At 35.0% G+C, this 17,350-nt stretch overlaps 1 protein-coding gene across 3 annotated transcripts in view; it reads right to left on the minus strand.

Moving 5' to 3' along the window:
- Window positions 1-776: 776 nt before the first annotated feature.
- ATL2 (atlastin GTPase 2) overlaps window positions 777-17,350 on the minus strand; it is a 46,671-nt gene continuing 30,097 nt past the window's right edge. The window contains exons 3-14 of one of the 3 annotated variants that reach the window (XM_081156680.1): window positions 16,036-16,170; window positions 15,534-15,638; window positions 13,213-13,263; window positions 12,829-12,885; window positions 11,444-11,536; window positions 9,285-9,423; window positions 8,366-8,493; window positions 7,221-7,277; window positions 6,284-6,355; window positions 5,206-5,637; window positions 3,726-3,740; window positions 3,458-3,632 (exon numbers count right to left, since the gene is read on the minus strand). In XM_081156680.1, the coding sequence (XP_081012806.1) occupies window positions 3,525-3,632; window positions 3,726-3,740; window positions 5,206-5,637; window positions 6,284-6,355; window positions 7,221-7,277; window positions 8,366-8,493; window positions 9,285-9,423; window positions 11,444-11,536; window positions 12,829-12,885; window positions 13,213-13,263; window positions 15,534-15,638; window positions 16,036-16,170 (1,392 nt within the window). In that variant the 3' untranslated portion in view covers window positions 3,458-3,524. Of the gene's footprint in view, window positions 3,633-3,725; window positions 3,741-5,201; window positions 5,638-6,283; window positions 6,356-7,220; window positions 7,278-8,365; window positions 8,494-9,284; window positions 9,424-11,443; window positions 11,537-12,828; window positions 12,886-13,212; window positions 13,264-15,533; window positions 15,639-16,035; window positions 16,171-17,350 lie in introns of all 3 variants that reach the window. The other 2 variants (XM_081156678.1, XM_081156679.1) reach the window with 2 other exon arrangements.

The following is a 17,350-nucleotide window of genomic DNA, read 5'->3' on the forward strand; positions in this document are numbered from 1 at the left end:
AACTCCAGCAAACCACAAATCTGAAGCAGAAATCCCTACATCCCACGTATGACTTGGGTAGAGGAAGCGGCAATTCTGTCCTGCTTGGAAAGCCCCGGCTTAGCTTTGTCTGCCCAGAAGCCAACTGCAAGTTCTCTCCGTGACAGAGGCTCCAGACGGAATCTAAGTGAGACAGTCATCTGACCGGCAAACCCGCCAAGGGAGAGGGTGGCCAGGAGCACAGCTGCCAGCTCTCCGAGCGGATTTTCACCACCACCCACAACTATGACACAGATGGAAAAACACTCAGGTGCACAGGTCAGTTCTGGTCAAAGTATGGGAATGAGGGCCATGAATGAAACTGCTGAAATCTAAGTGTGTGCGACAGACACAAGCAACCCATGCTGGCAGATGAGCAGCTACGCAAAAAGCCAATTCCCGTTAAGACTAAATTGCTTAAAATGACTTTCTGAAAGGCCATTTTCAATACTTACAGACCACTAACCAACATCAAAGGGTTTTCTAGAATTTTATGGAATATTTTAAGTCGGTTCTTAACCAAGTTAAAACCAAAACTTTTTTTTTAACCCCCTAATAATGAAACAACAAAGTCCCTGGCCTGTCCAATTCTGCAAGTACAATAACTAAAGCAAGCCCAGCTCAGGGTCCTCTGAAAATACGACCCTCAAACATGAAATACTGCCATTCAATTCTACAAATACAATGTTCACTGAAGCGACGACTGGCTATCTTCATGAGAAATGTCTAAGGCATGCTCAATAGCAGGGTCACAAACGAACTGTCCCTTCCACAAAGTAAAATTTTAATATATCTTTATTGATTTTAGAAAGAGGGAGATAGAAACATCAATGAAGAGAGTCATTGATCGGCTGCCTCCTGCACACCCGACTGGGGACGGAGCCCGCAACCCAGGCACGTGGCCTGACCGGGAATCAAACGACGATCTCCTGGATCACAGGCCAATGCTCAACCACTGAGCCACACCAGCCAGGTCACAAAGTAAATTGTCTTAACTAGGAAATCATTTGTCCTGAAGTATTTCTTTGTAAAAACCCACCTTGTAATACAGGTTACTAAAAAATTGTACCATAGTAAATATACTACACCAAAGTCATTTTAGCCAACAGTTTTGAGTTTGTCTTTAATGCCTTTTATTGCTTCTTGCTTAACAATGTTCAGAATCCTCCAGCTGAAACCAAAGTGCTTTCTTGGAATCCTTTATAGAAGTTTATCTTCTTTGGAGAAAACACACTTTCCAACACGAAATACTAAGAAATCCAATGGTGTAGATTTCACAACTCTTCAGTTGGAAAAAAAAAAAAAAAGTTATGTCTTTAATTTCAGAAGAACTGTTGTTATACAATAAACTTTTTATTTTTTCATTCATAAAAACAGTCCACAGCATTCATAAAACAGGGTGGTAGAAGAAATAAAAAGAGACACTTTTCAGGTAGATTCTTTATGTTTAAGAACAGATGAGTTGGTAGCAATTTAACACAGATGGAAACAAATACAACCCATAGAAAAACAGGAGTCAAAAGGGGGAGAAGAGAGAATATCAACCAAGGTAAATCTAGAGTTTTCGGGCATGCAACTCAACATCTGAATTTTCTTCACTTAAAAACCAAAGTAGATGCTTTAATAGGCGTTCATAAAGAAGGCTATAAAAGTATTGCAAAAATGATAGCTGTACATATATCACCAAAAGAAAGAAATTAATAAATCCCCAGCTACACCCAGGCTAATCACAAGTTTTCCCGAACCAAGACAGACACAGAAAAATAACTTTTTACAAGTTTAGCTTCGAGGTACAACATCTTAGAGCTCTCACTTGGTTGTTTCCTGCTCATGCTCTTTTCAATATAAACAAATATGATTTATGTAATGGAATACATACTTGAAGAATTCCTTAAAAAAGAATCACAAGTTTCATTTTATATATACAACGAATTTTTAATTATATACTGAAAATAAATTACAGGAAATAACTTTAAAACGCAACAGAGGACAAAGTCACAATAAACATTCCCGTTGGATTCCCTTGGGGGGTAAGATTGCAGTGCTCAAGGAAGATAAATATCACAAATATATCAAAAACTTCAAGAGTCTATGCATTCACACTGACGTGAGCCACAAACATTCCTGCACAGGGACTGTACTTAGTAGCCTACCACAGAACCAGATTTTGCCATAAACTACAAAACTTTTAATACAAAATTGTTATTTATATATTTATAATTCATATACATGCCCTATCTGTGAGTTTAGAAAATAAAAGCTACACACTGTACAGACACTCTTAACTCATAGCTGTAGGCAACATTTTTGGATGGAATTTCTCCCCCAATAAAGTTAACGGCGTATTTTATGTACATGAAGCTAAACTGCATGACAGCTCAGTTCCCAGATATGCATCTCCTTTTAGGGCAGGTTTACAAATTTTAAAAGGCAAGACAAATGTACACCTCAGAATCACTTTCTTAGCTACAAGAGTCGTCATGTAATTTCTGTGAAGTTTCTGACACATGCATTTATGTAATACTGGTATCGAAGGCAGTAAAGCAATATATACTTTTAATGTAGTGGCTCAATAAAAGCTTCATTGTCATTCCAATCTGATTCTTTATACAGTGATTCATAGCTTCTCTAAAAATTAAAATTCAATGGGACACTGTGTTAGACTCTAAATAGATTTCTTAAAATAGATTCCCTGAAATATCCTTTTACATAAAACAAATTTCACTAACATTAGCTTAAGTAAAAAGGAAAAGAAAGAATTAAAAACATGGCACAAATGTGCATGATAAAGTAATGCTCCTCAGCCAATCTCCACGCCTTAGGAGTCATGAACAGAAGGCTTAAAAAACCAAACAACAATTTTCACACTCTGTGGCAGCCATCTGTGAAGCCAGTTGCGCTAAACTACTTCTACAGTTGATTGTAAACTTTGGTTTATTGGTATCTGAGTTCTCATTGTACAGCAAGCATGAACGAGAGGGAGAGTGGAGTCCATGAGATGAACGGTCAGTCTGTCTTTAACCGGGCATGATGCGACACCTGGTCAGTCAGGCCTGCTTTGATGGAGTTTGTTACAGACTGCCTTATGTTTTCCTCCATCAAATTATCACCCAGGGGCTTCAATACCTGTGGCATGAGAAATGTGCAAAACAAATAAAAACATGAGGTAAAAAAAGAGTTACATACAAAAATAGATATAAAAGTTCAATTCAAAGCAATGAAGAAAATAACCAGGAATGTGGAAAATAAAAAGATGCTTCTCCCAAAAAAAGTTATGATGCTACAAACAATGCAGTTAGACATTTCATAATGCAACAAAAATCAGTTTCCTCTTATGCAAACCATGTACAATCCCTACGAGACGGATGTGCAATTCCATACCCTATGTGCAGCATCAAATCTGGTATGTACACAGCATTTATGCAGACCGGCCAGACGGTCCTGCTTACTGTCCTACATGTGTGAGTATGAACACTTCAGAGAGAGAGAAAAGTGTAAAATACTGTCTAGTTTTTCTTCTTGTTATTGTTGGATGACAGTCTCTGTCGCTGTGCTGATGAAAGAGCACGATGAACCATTCGGCGTCTAGTAACTTCAAACAGTTTGGAAAACACCTAAAACATGGAGTGATTTGTTAGGAGAATGACTGAGTGCCTCGAAGTCAGAGTTTAAGACTACAAGAATTTGAGACTTTGTATGTTTCTCACCTTCCTGGGACTCCTCTGAAGCAAAAGAAAAGAGAAATGCAAAAAATTTAGACAAGGTTTGGTGACACAGCACAGACCTTCTCTGACTAGTGATCCCCGTATCTCAACTACACTGAAAATAACTGCACACTTTAGATTCTTCCATTTAACTGCTTTGTAATAATGGCACCTCTGAAATCTTAGAATCAATGCTGTACAGGAGATGACTGGTTTTCAAAAGAAGACACTGTACAATTATTGAAATTCATGTTGCAGAACATTAGTAATGGTCCAAAGTTTTAAAGTAGATAACACTTTTTTAAAAAGTGAGGTTGTAATAGCTTTTAATCCGTCTATTAGAAGGTATCAAAGGAGTGTGAAGAGTCCGATTTTTGAGATAAAAATTTAACAAATATCCAAACATAAGCTTCCAAATCTGATCTGAATAAAAATGAGCATTTCTCTAAATACAAAATCCAAATTAATATAGTGGGTCACTTTATAAAATAATAATGGCATTATTACAAGGAAAGTCACCATCCAATCAACTTTCTTCAAAAAATGGTTTACTTCTTCGGTCTTTGAATTTAAAGCCAAAACCAACAAAGACCTGCATATTCTAGATCTTCTAATAAGCCCAATACTTCATTGGCCCAGGAATGGTATCTGAAAATGCCCATTTTACTGTCCATCAGTAATAACTGTAGTTTTCACTCTGGTCCTCGACATGATGCTCAAGTATTTCACGATGATCACTTTAATGACAACATCCTTAAATGGAATTTTCTGTACATAGGCAATTCCAACACACAGTTAGCCAATATAATACAACACAGCTTTCCTTAGTAGATACTTGTCAGGCCCGACTTAGATTTCTGGTTGAAGTAAAAGATTATGATTAAGAGTTAGTTTTCCGTAGTGTCTGCTTTGCTCATCAGTATTTCCATAGCACAGAGGTCAAAGTTTTTTTGGTGTAAGAAATCCCTATTGGATTGTTCCTTGTAGTACATCAGTAAATCACTATCTTCATGGAAGGCAACGAAGACCTGAATGCCATCTAGTATTTTTCCTGGCATATAAGCATGCATTGCTTCTTGCCAATATCAGTAAGAAACTTCTTCTGCTTTCCTAAAGTACTGAACTTCCAAACTTCTTTTCCTTACCTTCAAAACTCTTTCACCAATTATATTTTCTCTTCTCAAAGAAAGAAATCCCTAAAGACTTACCCTGCCCATTGTTTGGTAGAGCCAGGACTATGATTAAGATCTGTCCAAAGGATGTTACAGATTTAAGCCAACCAAAGCACTCTAAAATTATGGCTTTAGAAAAAAAAGCACTCTCCTGTTCACACTTTATATTTAGATTATACATCCAAACAAAACAGAAAAAGCCTTTCGGCAGTCCTCATATAAAGGAAAAGTAGGTGTGCAAATATTGTGTGGGGAGGTGGGGGAGTCACAGGATGAGATTAGTCACTGAAAACCAAAAGAGAGATACCAACCTGTTCCCACAGTGTTTCAGCAAGCTGATCAATCATTGTTCCAATTTCTCTGAATTCCCCAGAGTATTTAACATATGCCCAAGTACAAAGAGATGTCAGTGCCAACCCCATGACCAGGTTACACAAGACGGCTATAGAGTTCAGGCCGATGAAGCCGGTCAGTCCTGAGATGACATACATCGCAAACATGACCGCGAACAGCGTGGCAGGGGTGCGAGCAGCATAGAAGATGTTCTTGCCGTCGTTGTGCTTTATGAAATTTGCATAGGTTTCTTCGATTTCAGCTTCAAGCTGGTCCTGATAACGACGGCAGAATTCATCTCCACCCATTTTTTTTATTGAACGAAACTGTTTAATCGCCACTTCCTTGAGATCCAGGTGTTTTCGCTCCAGATCTGAAGGTGCAATGTAAGGCTTGTCCCCACCACAGACCTGCACAGACACGATTACCACACAACAGGTCACATGCTGGAAAAAATTTACATTTGAAAGTTCTCTTCTCATCGTGTTTAGTCTCAAAAAGTCAAACCACCTACATGATTCAGTTTTAAACTTGTTTATAACACCTCACACATAGCCATAGCTTATTTATTTATAACCTATATGTTTAACTGTCTCAGGCAAAATAAATTTTCCAAATATAACTAATACAGGTAAAGACAAAAATAATTACACTGAAACCTGAACCTGACTTCACTTGATCCACCAATACACCATAAGAGTACAAAAGACTGCTGGCAAGAGAGTGGGTAAAAGATAATTAAAAAGGTACTTTAATGTTCAAGTCAGCAAGCTTACCATAGAAATTGTTACTGCCTTAAGCTAACATTAATTACATCAGAAGCCACTAATAAACAGCACTCTGAATCATGTGTCAGAAAATATCTCAGTATGGTTTATGTAATAACCTACCACCCATATCCTGCACTCTATGTGAATTATTTGCTTAGTTGATAAAAAGGAATTAGGAAATAATGTAACATAACAATGCATAAGGAATACAAATTATTTCAATTATTTTAGATAATAAAAATCTTCTATCTCATTCTAGTGTCAAATTTAAATTTTAGTTACAAACCTGTTCCATACTTTTGCAATAAATCTCTCTTGCTCCTGCTACTGCAGCAAGATTATTAGCTTCAGCTGTGGCCTAAAAAATAAAATAATATGTGTCAATTTTATGCAAAAAAAGTATCTGATGATTCTATAAATTCTAATTAACAGTAAGTTATATACCAAAAAAAGTCTGAAAAACAACCAGAGAAAATATTACCAACTTCCAGTTTTCCTTTCCAATGGAAGGGAACACCAGTATAAAGGTATAGTAACCACTTCTAATAGAATTGCCTGCCTAATTTTGTTTTGCTTAGGTGTCTGTTAAAATGGGTTTATAGAAAATACCATATACACTCAGGAAATTATAGAGAATTAAATAGATACAACCCTAAAATGTGTCAAGTCTCCAGATGTAAAGAATCAATCAAGTATTTCCCATATGGTTCTCTCTCTCATAATCAGTACTACACAAGGGTCATTTTTAAATGCACAAAACAGTTCCTTGGGTGAGTTTTATAAGAAAATACTGTTTAATCCATTTTAAAACTGAGAAATTGCCGAGGCAGCATTAGAAGCAGCTCTAAATCATTAGTACAAAAAGAAAACAAGCCTTATTTCAAACAACATTTACTGTCAAAGATTCTGAGAAAAGGAGAAGCTTGGTTCAGAGAGGCCCATTTTAAGCTACCTTCCGAAACAGAAATTTTCCTACACTTTCTGAGCAACTGAAGAGAGGTACTGAGGATTCTTATTTCTGGTGGCCTATGTGTGTACAAGGTCTGTGATCTATAGTTACAAAAAAATCATATAAGAACTTCAGGAACAATGACATGTATTGCCTTAAGTATCTAAAATTTATATGCATGCAAAGAAGCGCCACCCCATTTCCAGCATTTATCTCTAAAACAAAGATTTGTTTTCTCCTTCACAAATAAATACATGTACAACACACACACTACCTGAAGCATGGACTTTGGATGTGGAAGTTCCTCTCCTTGATAAATTTTAATGTAAGCCTAAAAATAGAGAAGACTCATTACACTGGTAGGTTATGCAATTTAGTTCTATAATCCCAAAGAAAGACAAATCATTAAATATAAAAACAATTCACACTATTAAAAGGAAAGTCTAGGCTTTAAAAATCATTCACTCTCATTCCAACAAATTTAACCCCATGCTCAACATTATTAAATACATATGTTGCTAAATAATATCCTAAAGGAATGTTTCTAAATAGAATTTCTACTTGCATAAGTTATATCTCATATTTAAAAGTTATATATAAAATGCCATCCACTTTATGAAAAGAAACCCATAATTCTCCCCTACTGCCGTTTCAACTATATGTTAGAAAACATTATAATTCAGTATTTTACTTTGATCAGCATAAATTATATTTCCGTTTAAGAAAGAAAAAAAATTACATAACTGTGGTTTAAGAGTAACAAGGCAAGATGAGAGTTTTTAGTAAATCCATATAGGAATCTTTCATCTCAACTTTCTATTGACTCTACTTCATAACTAAACACAGATAATACGTATAAAATGATCAAAAATACATTCTTAGTTAACTGTGTTTTCCCTTCCACCTAAATCCATAACTACTATGAATAAATCTAATTCTCTACAATGGTCTTGCTTTGGCAATCAAGCTATAAAGACTAGAAAAGAGTAAAGGGGGAAAAAATCTATGAATAATTTACTTGCGCTAAGAAACCAGTTTTGATACTTTCAACTGCTCTCAAGTCGTCAGAACGCTGAGAGAAGGCTTTTGTGAGCACTCAGGATGGAGACTTACGCCCCCAACCCCTCCTGGCATTCACAAATGACAGAGTGCTACTACAGTATGGTGAATGCTCTTCTCTCTGCATCAGAGCTGGAGGACAAGCAGGATAATTCTGCAATGAAAATCACTGTCTACAATAGACAAGGTGTCTGCTGGAATCTTAAGTGTCCTTAAATATTGATACACTCAATTCAAGGCAGATAAACTATAAATGTTACACTTTTGCTTTAAAATAAAATTTCTTGTACATATAGATGAGTTTTAAGTTAGCTACATTTCTAACTTAAACAAAGTCATTTAATGTAAGAGTTTTCCTACCTTAAAATATTCTACAAGATCTCTACAAGTGACTTTAGATCCACTTATCTCTTTTTCTACCAAATTTTCAGGGGCAAGCAGCAATGGTACCAGATTTCGAAGCTCTCGTTTAAAGTCATCATCAATATCTAGTGGACATGAAATTAGTCAACATATTAGTCCAAAAAAAAGTGAAGAGCTCCCCATTGGTAAGAGCACATAAAATTCTGTTTCATGAAAAAAAGAGTTCACAGTATCTATTACTTAAGTAGATTCATTTAAAAAACTCATCCAAACATGTCATTACCTCCTAGAAAAAAATATAACCCCCCCTACAAACACATAATTCCCCTCATGCCCAATTCTTTCAGCTCAAATAATAAAAAAAACAAATTGTGAACTACACAAACAAATCCCGCATTAACTAAACTATCCCTTTCAGAAGGCAAATAATTCACAAAATTGTATTAAATTTAATATTATTTTGTTTTTCCAGCGATACTATAAAAGTTTCATCAATCTTCAAGTCTTTCACCATCATTCTCAAAATAATCCGAAACAAACACAAAAAAGTTATACTATCACCCCTGAAAAGGAGAGGCTTAAATCTGATTGCATCAATACAATATATTGGTCAAGTTTTTCAGCAGAAAGTAACCAAATGAAATACTGAAATGTTCTTAGCCTTCAGACTTTTTAGGATATCAGTACTGAGCAACAGACCACATTAAAAAATGTTAATCGATATGCTTAGCTGTTCACAAAAAACCAATGAAATGGAAAGCTAGAAAGACCACATACAGCATTATAATCACATTATTAACAATGCATCAAAATGTCCTCCAGTATAAGACACAAAATTTAAGGAACCATGTACTTTTTAAAAACTTTCAGCACCTAAAAAATAAGTTCTGATTTTAGCAAGAATGGGAATTCCCACCTTTCAATCTCCCATCAAAACTAGGATTAGTTGCAACTTTAAGACCAGGATGTGGTAAAAGGAAGCAACCAAGATTTGAGAAACAATTGTGAATGTGCTTCCTTACATTCTGTAGCTCTTCATGTTGATTTTGTTTTACCTGAGGGCAGAAGGAGACAGAATGAAGGTGCAAACAGGAGAAAAAATTTTTTAAAGCACACACACATACTCACATGCACGCACACTTAGCTTAGATGCTATTCCAGATAGGTATTTGGCAATATAAAATTTTCCTAAAGACCCATTTCCGACCACTTTGGTAAGACCCCACTTTGTCTTAAACCAGAAAAGATGTTTTTTTCCTACGTTAGCTGCCAAGCACATGAAAAAAATAAAAATTAATAATCATAATATCTAACACCAGAATAATAAATCATGGTTGATATTTACAAACTAGGTAATAAATTAAGAATTTGCCTTTAAAGTACTTATAATGGCAAAGAGAAAAACAAAATATTAATCTGCCTACAAATAAAAAGGTCAGACCATTAGCAAACTAATAGCTATGGTGAACTGCTCCAGTGCAGTCAAAAGGTCTCAGAAATTTGTTAGGATTTCAGCACTCACTCCCAATGATTATTTATGATTAATGCTAGTTATCAGTGTTTGGAGAAGAGAGATTGCTATGTATATTCTGGAAGAAAACCTTAACTTTGGATTTTTAATAACTAATTATCCCAATATAACTTCTCAAAAATCATTCTTTAAAAAACACCAAAAATACACCATTCATAATCAACAAAACCTGGAAATAACCTAAATCTCCATCAAGACTAGAAATGAAAAATCACTGTCTCTTCATACAAGGGAATACTTCATAGCAATGAGAATAAATGAACTAAACTACAAGCAACAATATGGATTAACCTCTGAAACATATAATGGGGCGAAAGAGGCTAGACAAATACATACTGTATATGATTCCTTTCGTAGAAAGTACAAAAACAAAGCCTGTTAGAGGTCAGGATAGTAGTGGAAGGAAGTGGGTGTTTCTGGATGCCGATCACATGGCTGTGTTTAATTTGTACAAATTCATCAAGGTGCACACTTATGATTTCAGCACTTTTCTGTCACTTCGATAAGACATTAAAAATCTTTCTTGGCTTTGAAGTACATAATTCTGAGTTTAGGTAGTATGCCTAATGTGCTGTGTGTTAATTTCTTCTGAACAAACCAAAGAAAACTCTTGATGACTGAAATGATCTCCAACAGTAGGGTCTAAAAATGCCTTTCAAATAATCCAAGATTAAGGAGTTGGTTTTCATCTCATTTTAGAAATAAAAAAACTACATAACTATATTGTACCCAAAGTTTTTGAATGCGGTTGAGAAACTAAATGCATCATCCCACAGGCAAACAAAATTTTATTAACCAAGACAGAGAACCCTCCTACTTATGAATAAAGAGACCTTCATGTATCTTTTATGTATGTGAGTGGATGAGTAGTATCTGACATGAGGGCTTCCCAAGTAATTCCATGGGAGGGTACCTTTAGGAACCAAAGATCGTGTTGGTGAGGTTATTTTCCAGGAATGCCTTGGTGTGGCATACTGCATGGGCCAGGAGTCTGAATATTTGGGTTCTTGTCCAGTTATCAATAATTAGTTAAGTAACTAAAGGCAAGTCTCTTTTCTGGGTTCTAGTTTCACTATATATATCTAAAAAAAAGGAAGGCTGAACTAGATGAAATTCAAGATACCTTTCTAGCTCCACATGCTGTCATTCTATGAGTTAGTATTCCTTGGAGAGATGGCCTCACATCATCTGTGCTCAATGCATGCACATTATATTATCCAGTCTGTCCCAAATGTTCAGAAGATCAGCTGGGCCAGAGAGGGACATGCATGCAATCTCAGTAGGTCAAAAAATTAGTCTCCTTCAAGTGTCTATCCTTTGAACTATTGATTAACAGAGGGGAAAGTTGACTCCGAAGAGAAATATTTGTTCCTTAATTTCTATTTGTGGTCATTGTCCTCTTTTCACCAATTACATATGGAGTCATCTGGGCTAACTTGGGATACTCAATTTATTCTAATGACACCTAGAAATTGGCAGTCCAGGCAGCCCACTTCCTCACCTGGCTTGGTGCGTGTATACTCTCCTTTCTAAGTGGGGCTTACCTGCAATCTCTTTTCAAGGAATTGTTTTCCACCTTCCAAACCATACGAATGTTCATAAGGATAACTCCAATCTCGAATCAAAAACATTAATGTCTATACATGGAGGAAAAAAGAAATCGTTTCTTACAAAATTTTACAAAAAACCCCACTACTTTAACAATTGAAGCCTCCCTTATTCCCCTAAACAATCCTTATCTAAAGTTATAGTAATAAGTGGTTAATATTGCTCATAGTTTTATCAAGGGCCTACCTAAACCAACACTCCCAGCCCCTACACCAAGCAATTGCCTCCATCTGAAAAACTCACCATGTATAAAGAGTCACCATAAGCAATAATACAGGATTTTTAAAATGAACAAAAGGCATATCTGGATGTATAGATCGTAATATTAAGTCAAGGCTGTTTAACCAGAAGACCAGCTAACCAATTCTAGACCAAATAATTCTTTACACAGAATTTTTTATTCATATGTGCTTAGGTTTGTCAACTTCAACACTATTAACATTCTTAACATAAGAATTAACATAATTCTTAAAAATTACCCCAATTCAGAAAAAAATGAAAAAGGCCAAAGAGAGTATATTTCATCCATACACACAAAATGAAAATATAACCTGCCCAAATATTTCATAAATGTGATCACTTGAGCCAGTTAAAACTGAGGCAGAATCGATGTAAACCCACTAACTCTAAGAATCACCAGTAATGCCACCACACAGGAAGGACTTCACACACTGACGAGCAAACAGGGTGAAGTCATTCTCACTTGTTGTAACACAACTGACCAAACAGTACTAATGTCAACTTATAAATTAGCTTTGTTTTTTAATTTAATCTCCATCATGAAAGGGCTCCACAGAAGCAAGCACAGCAAATGATTCTACAATAATTCCAACCAGGTTAATTTCTGACTTAATATTCTATACCTACCATTTAAAAAACATGGGGATATAGAAGCTGGAGAAGGGGGGAGAGATATAAATAATTCTATATGAAACCAAAAAACAATGAATAATAGGACTAACCTCAACTTGCAATATACCACACAAAAGAAACCTGTAATATTTTGTAGTTTACCATGCTAAAAGAAATTTAAGTGACTGTCTTGTTTCAGAATGAAATAATATCTAACTAAGAGAAACATTATTAACCTCTTAATCTAAGTATTAAGAATCAATCTATAGCCATTTGTTCTATTTCCTATCTGGTTAGCCTACTCCTGATAAGTTGGTGATAACATTACCACAAATTAGTATCGATTTTGTTGAATCTATTGCTAAAATGAGTTTGTTGCAATGTCCTCATGTTTTCAAGACTTACAAGATGAGGTGGCTTGATAGCTGTCCATAGGTAACTTTTACAAAATGATAAAATATTTATTTACCTGAAATGGTTTCTGGTAAATTTCTTCCATTGCAAGTCTGCCGTACTCTGTAAATAACTATCAAATCAAGGGATTTAAAATAATGCCTTTGAAGAGATTGAAAGAAGACATCTGTAAAGCTGTTCTATATCAGACCACTAGATGTCAGAGTCTTTAAAATCATTTGAAAGCCAAGCATTCAATTTTCTAACAGACTGGGTGGGTATATAATAAAATTTAATTTTAAAAAGTTTAATGAATAAGAAGTTAAGAAATGGTACATCAGTTCAAAATCATGCAGTATTCTATCTTCTCACTATGTTATAGGCTTCTAGGGGTATAGTCACAATAAAGTAGGAATTAAATTTTCAATACTTTGGAATACATTCTTTAAGTCATACATACTTGCAAGTGCTGAAGGTCATCTTCTTGAATATTCTGAGACAAATTATATACCTGTTAAAATAAAATGTTTTTATTAGTGTTTTATTTTGAATACGCAGCTGTACATAACTTTACTTGTAGAAATAACGGCTATTTTATATCTCAGCCCAAATGAACCACTTAGCCACTATCTTTAACCAGTGGCACATGAAAAGGATATTCTCTTTTTCCCTAATAGTCAAGATAAAACATTAAGAGGGAAACAGTGGTGGCAAACTGTAAAAATGTGCATGAATACATGTATATGGGGACTAAAAAGTGGCAGACCATTTTTTTCAAAAAGTGTATTATATAGTAAATTTCTTTTTCTTCTTCTAAAGGCTACTTTAATGTTATGAAAAGTCCTTTTTTTTTAAAGATTGTTTCCACAATTATTTGTCTAAGTCAATGAATGTGAGGGGCATAGTTCTACAAAGATAAATTCCTCCCTGATACAATCATAATATATAGTTGATAGTTATTCCGTGGGTGTCTCAACTACCATCAATTCTACTATGGTTCTCTTTTTATGTTGGTAAACTCATCAGACTAAATAATTTAACATGAAAATTTTACCAGCCTGTGGTAACTGAAAAACTTAACAGTAAGTGACACTCTTGCCCTTTCTAAAATTTTTAGGAGACTTCCAAGGTGCATAAACCAGAGCTGATAAAGGAAGGTCTAAGTACTCTCAAGGAAGGAAAATTGGAGAAAAGATTCACTAGGTCCAGTCCTTCTGACTTAGGTCTTTAAAGGTCACTCACCAAGCTACCACAGGAGAAAAATGGATGTCCACAGATGTCACCTCTGCTAAGAAATAACTTATGTCTAAGAAAACAGGGTTACTCCAAAGATAGAACAATTTGTTCTACCCGCAAATGAGTGATAATCTAGCTGAACCACTTGGAGGTCAAGAATATAAACAGCCAATATAGGTCAGCAAAATTAAAATAATATTCTCAGCTAACTCCAAACAGAGTACTTAAAAAAGTAATTAATGACTGAGGTGATCAAATTCTAGATTTAGACTTAAAACTGAAAACATGACAAACCTATTTTTACCACATGGGCCTTAGCTTTTAGATAAGAGGTCCAGATCCTTTCATTGTCAGAACCAGGTTGCAAACAGCAGTAAGAGAGAGGATTTGTTATTTAGATCATAAGTACTTAACATACAGTGTTGTACTTAATAGATGCTCAATAATTATTTGTTGAAAGATAAAATGACAAGAGAATCAATTTGTCATTGATCTATCAGCCAGAGAGCTTATGTAAGGAAGGTGAGAAATCTAGCCCCAAAGGTCAGGAAGAAAGCAATAAAAAATAACTTTAATCTTCTTGATTATAGTTTACAAAGCATTTTCTTATGCATTATTTCAGCTTTCATATCTGACTGCACACAACCACCACATGTGAGATAGGCAGGATGGGTAAAATCCTCCTTTTATAGATAAGAAAGTGGATGAATGGCCATAAGTGGATGTCCAAAACCAAGCCTTCTACCATAAAGTTGAATAAATAAACGACAGAACGCCAGGTACAAGTATTAGGAAAGAGAACTCCACATTATATTTTAAGGCAAGCCACAATGCCAACTAATCTGAAGGACTATAATGTGATAATATAAACACAAAGATGTGGCTTCTGCTTACCTTAAGGGATCAGCAATTCTGCCACCATGCAAGATCAGAGAAAAAGAGGTTGAACAAAATGGGAAAAAGAGACTTTGAGGGTCCCCAATAGCATCATTTAGTTGATAGTGACAGATATGCCCAGCCCTATAATAAACAGAAGCCAAGCTAAAGTACTCCTCTTTTAACTCATAATATCCAAAACTTATTTCCACTCAGACGGCTAGATACTTCAGATTGAATAAGGATGGAAACGGGAACTTAGAGACAGTCATATGTTCAGATATTACTGGAAAGCATAACAAAAATTCCACAACACTGTGACAGCATCACCCATCACTGAGAAGAAATCTTTCTTCTGTCAGGAGTACATATCTGGCAGCCACATGGCTAAATCCAATTAAGGATAACATGCAGTAACAACTTTTCCTTAAGAAAAAAAAAAAGGGCATTAGATGCTATGATGAAAAACCAAAGGGACTGGCTATTGGTTTATTACCTCCTTGGTAAGCACTCAAAGTGTGAAATTTCACACAGTGAGCCAGAACAGCAGGCAGGACATGTAAATAACTCTAATTTTAATCCTTTTTTCTCTGATCAAAGGCATTTTGAGGAAGAGGAAAGGTATTAGGCTTATCTGAACTAATCATACCACAGCTTCTCATGTCTTACCTGGACTGAGCTAGTCATAGTGCTCAGAGCAAACACTGTTGCACAGTCTTTGATTGTTGACTGGCTATCAAAGGCACCCTGAGTATCCATTAGCAGCACAGCCACCTAGAAATTTAAAAGTTTAAAATACTGAGTAAAATATTCACCAACAGTGACTTAAAAAAATCAAGTATAAAATGATAAATGCCAAAATCAGTAATTAAGTCAAGAAAAGTACTCTAAGTTAAATATCTCAGATTTTTGACATAATAATCCATATATAGGGTGGGGCAAAAGTAGGTTTGCAGTTGAAAGTACACGAAACCCAGAGTTTATTCTTATTATTTATTAATTCTTGTATTACTTTCCAAATTAACAACTGTAAACCTACTCTTGCCCCACACTGTACGTTCAAGTTATCAGACATTAATAGTTCTGTGTTGTTTTGAATTTTAATACCAGAAAATAGCTCAAGAAAGAATATGGGAGAATAACACAGTAAAAAGTATAAATAGTATTTTACTTTTGTTCCATTAGGTCTGTCGATCACAAACACTTCATTCCAGACTTGTATGCCTGTTGTTTCTCTTTCGCAACCACCTCGCCATGTAAAGCCAGTCAATGGTTCATTGTTTCCACCAATCCAATTTTGAGAATCCTGTTAAAGTCAAGCATAAATATAAAACACAAAAATTAAGAACTAAAAAGAAATATAAGAAATCACCCATTCTTTATTTTACAGATGAAGGAGGTAAATCCAGTAAGATTAAAATACACTGGAACATTATACAAGTAGTTATAAAAGCAGTCCCAAATCTCATAGGAAGTTGTCTGTCTTAGAGAGGCGTGGTCTCTCCCACACCTGAATCTTCTCAAATCTCACTCTCTATGCTTCTAGATAAGTGGGGTCACATCCACTTTTCCCCATTTTGGAAAGATTTCCTATAATGTTTAATAATCATAAAAAATAGCTACCACTTATTTTGACATCTCTTATACAGATAAGCAAAACTAAGTTCCAGACAGAATGACTGTCAAAAACAGTATTGCTTTCTTTGAATAGCTAATACTAAAGTGTTTTCACACTGCCTTAATTTTCTCTTTAAAAAAACATCAACTCTAAAAATAACCACTAGACTTGTTTGGAACTTGATTCAAACAATCCAACTCTAAAAGCCTTTTTCAAATCCTAAAGAAAATATGAACCCAGAGTGGGTATTATATTAGATGGTGTTAAATCAGGAAAAAGTTGGTCCTTCGGTGTAATAATGGTATCATGGTTGTGTTAATAAAAATAAAATAATAATAATAATAATAGAGCCCTTATCTATTAAATAAGCAAATATTTATGGTGAAAGGCTATGCCTGCCATTTGCTTAAAAATGTTACAGCAAAAACAAAAAAGAATAAAGAACAGGCTGGATAGCAGATGAACCAAGACCAGAAGAATATTGACAGGTATGGTGGAGTTCATTATACTATTCTATTTTGGGGTATGTTTAAAATTTTTCCACAATAAAATCTTTTAACTAAAACCTATAAGGCTAAACTGTTAAAACTGAGTATTATAAAATAATTTAAAAGTTAATATATCATAAGGTAATTTGAGAAAATTAAATCTGAGACATAATAAATGAATAACCTGGACTAATATCAAGATCCCTATAGTTTAGTATACTTAAAGCCCACATATCCTTTACTCATAGTGCCCCATAGTGAAAATTCCTTTGTTTCATAAATACTTCCAATAAGCTTGGATATATATAGTCCAAAACAGATAACAAAGCTCAATTTAGGGGTGGAGAAAAGATGTCAAAGTAGGCTCAGTGAGAGATGAA

The sequence above is a fragment of the Miniopterus schreibersii genome (assembly GCF_964146895.1).
Source record: "Miniopterus schreibersii genome assembly, chromosome: 13".
Classification (NCBI taxonomy): domain Eukaryota; kingdom Metazoa; phylum Chordata; class Mammalia; order Chiroptera; family Miniopteridae; genus Miniopterus; species Miniopterus schreibersii.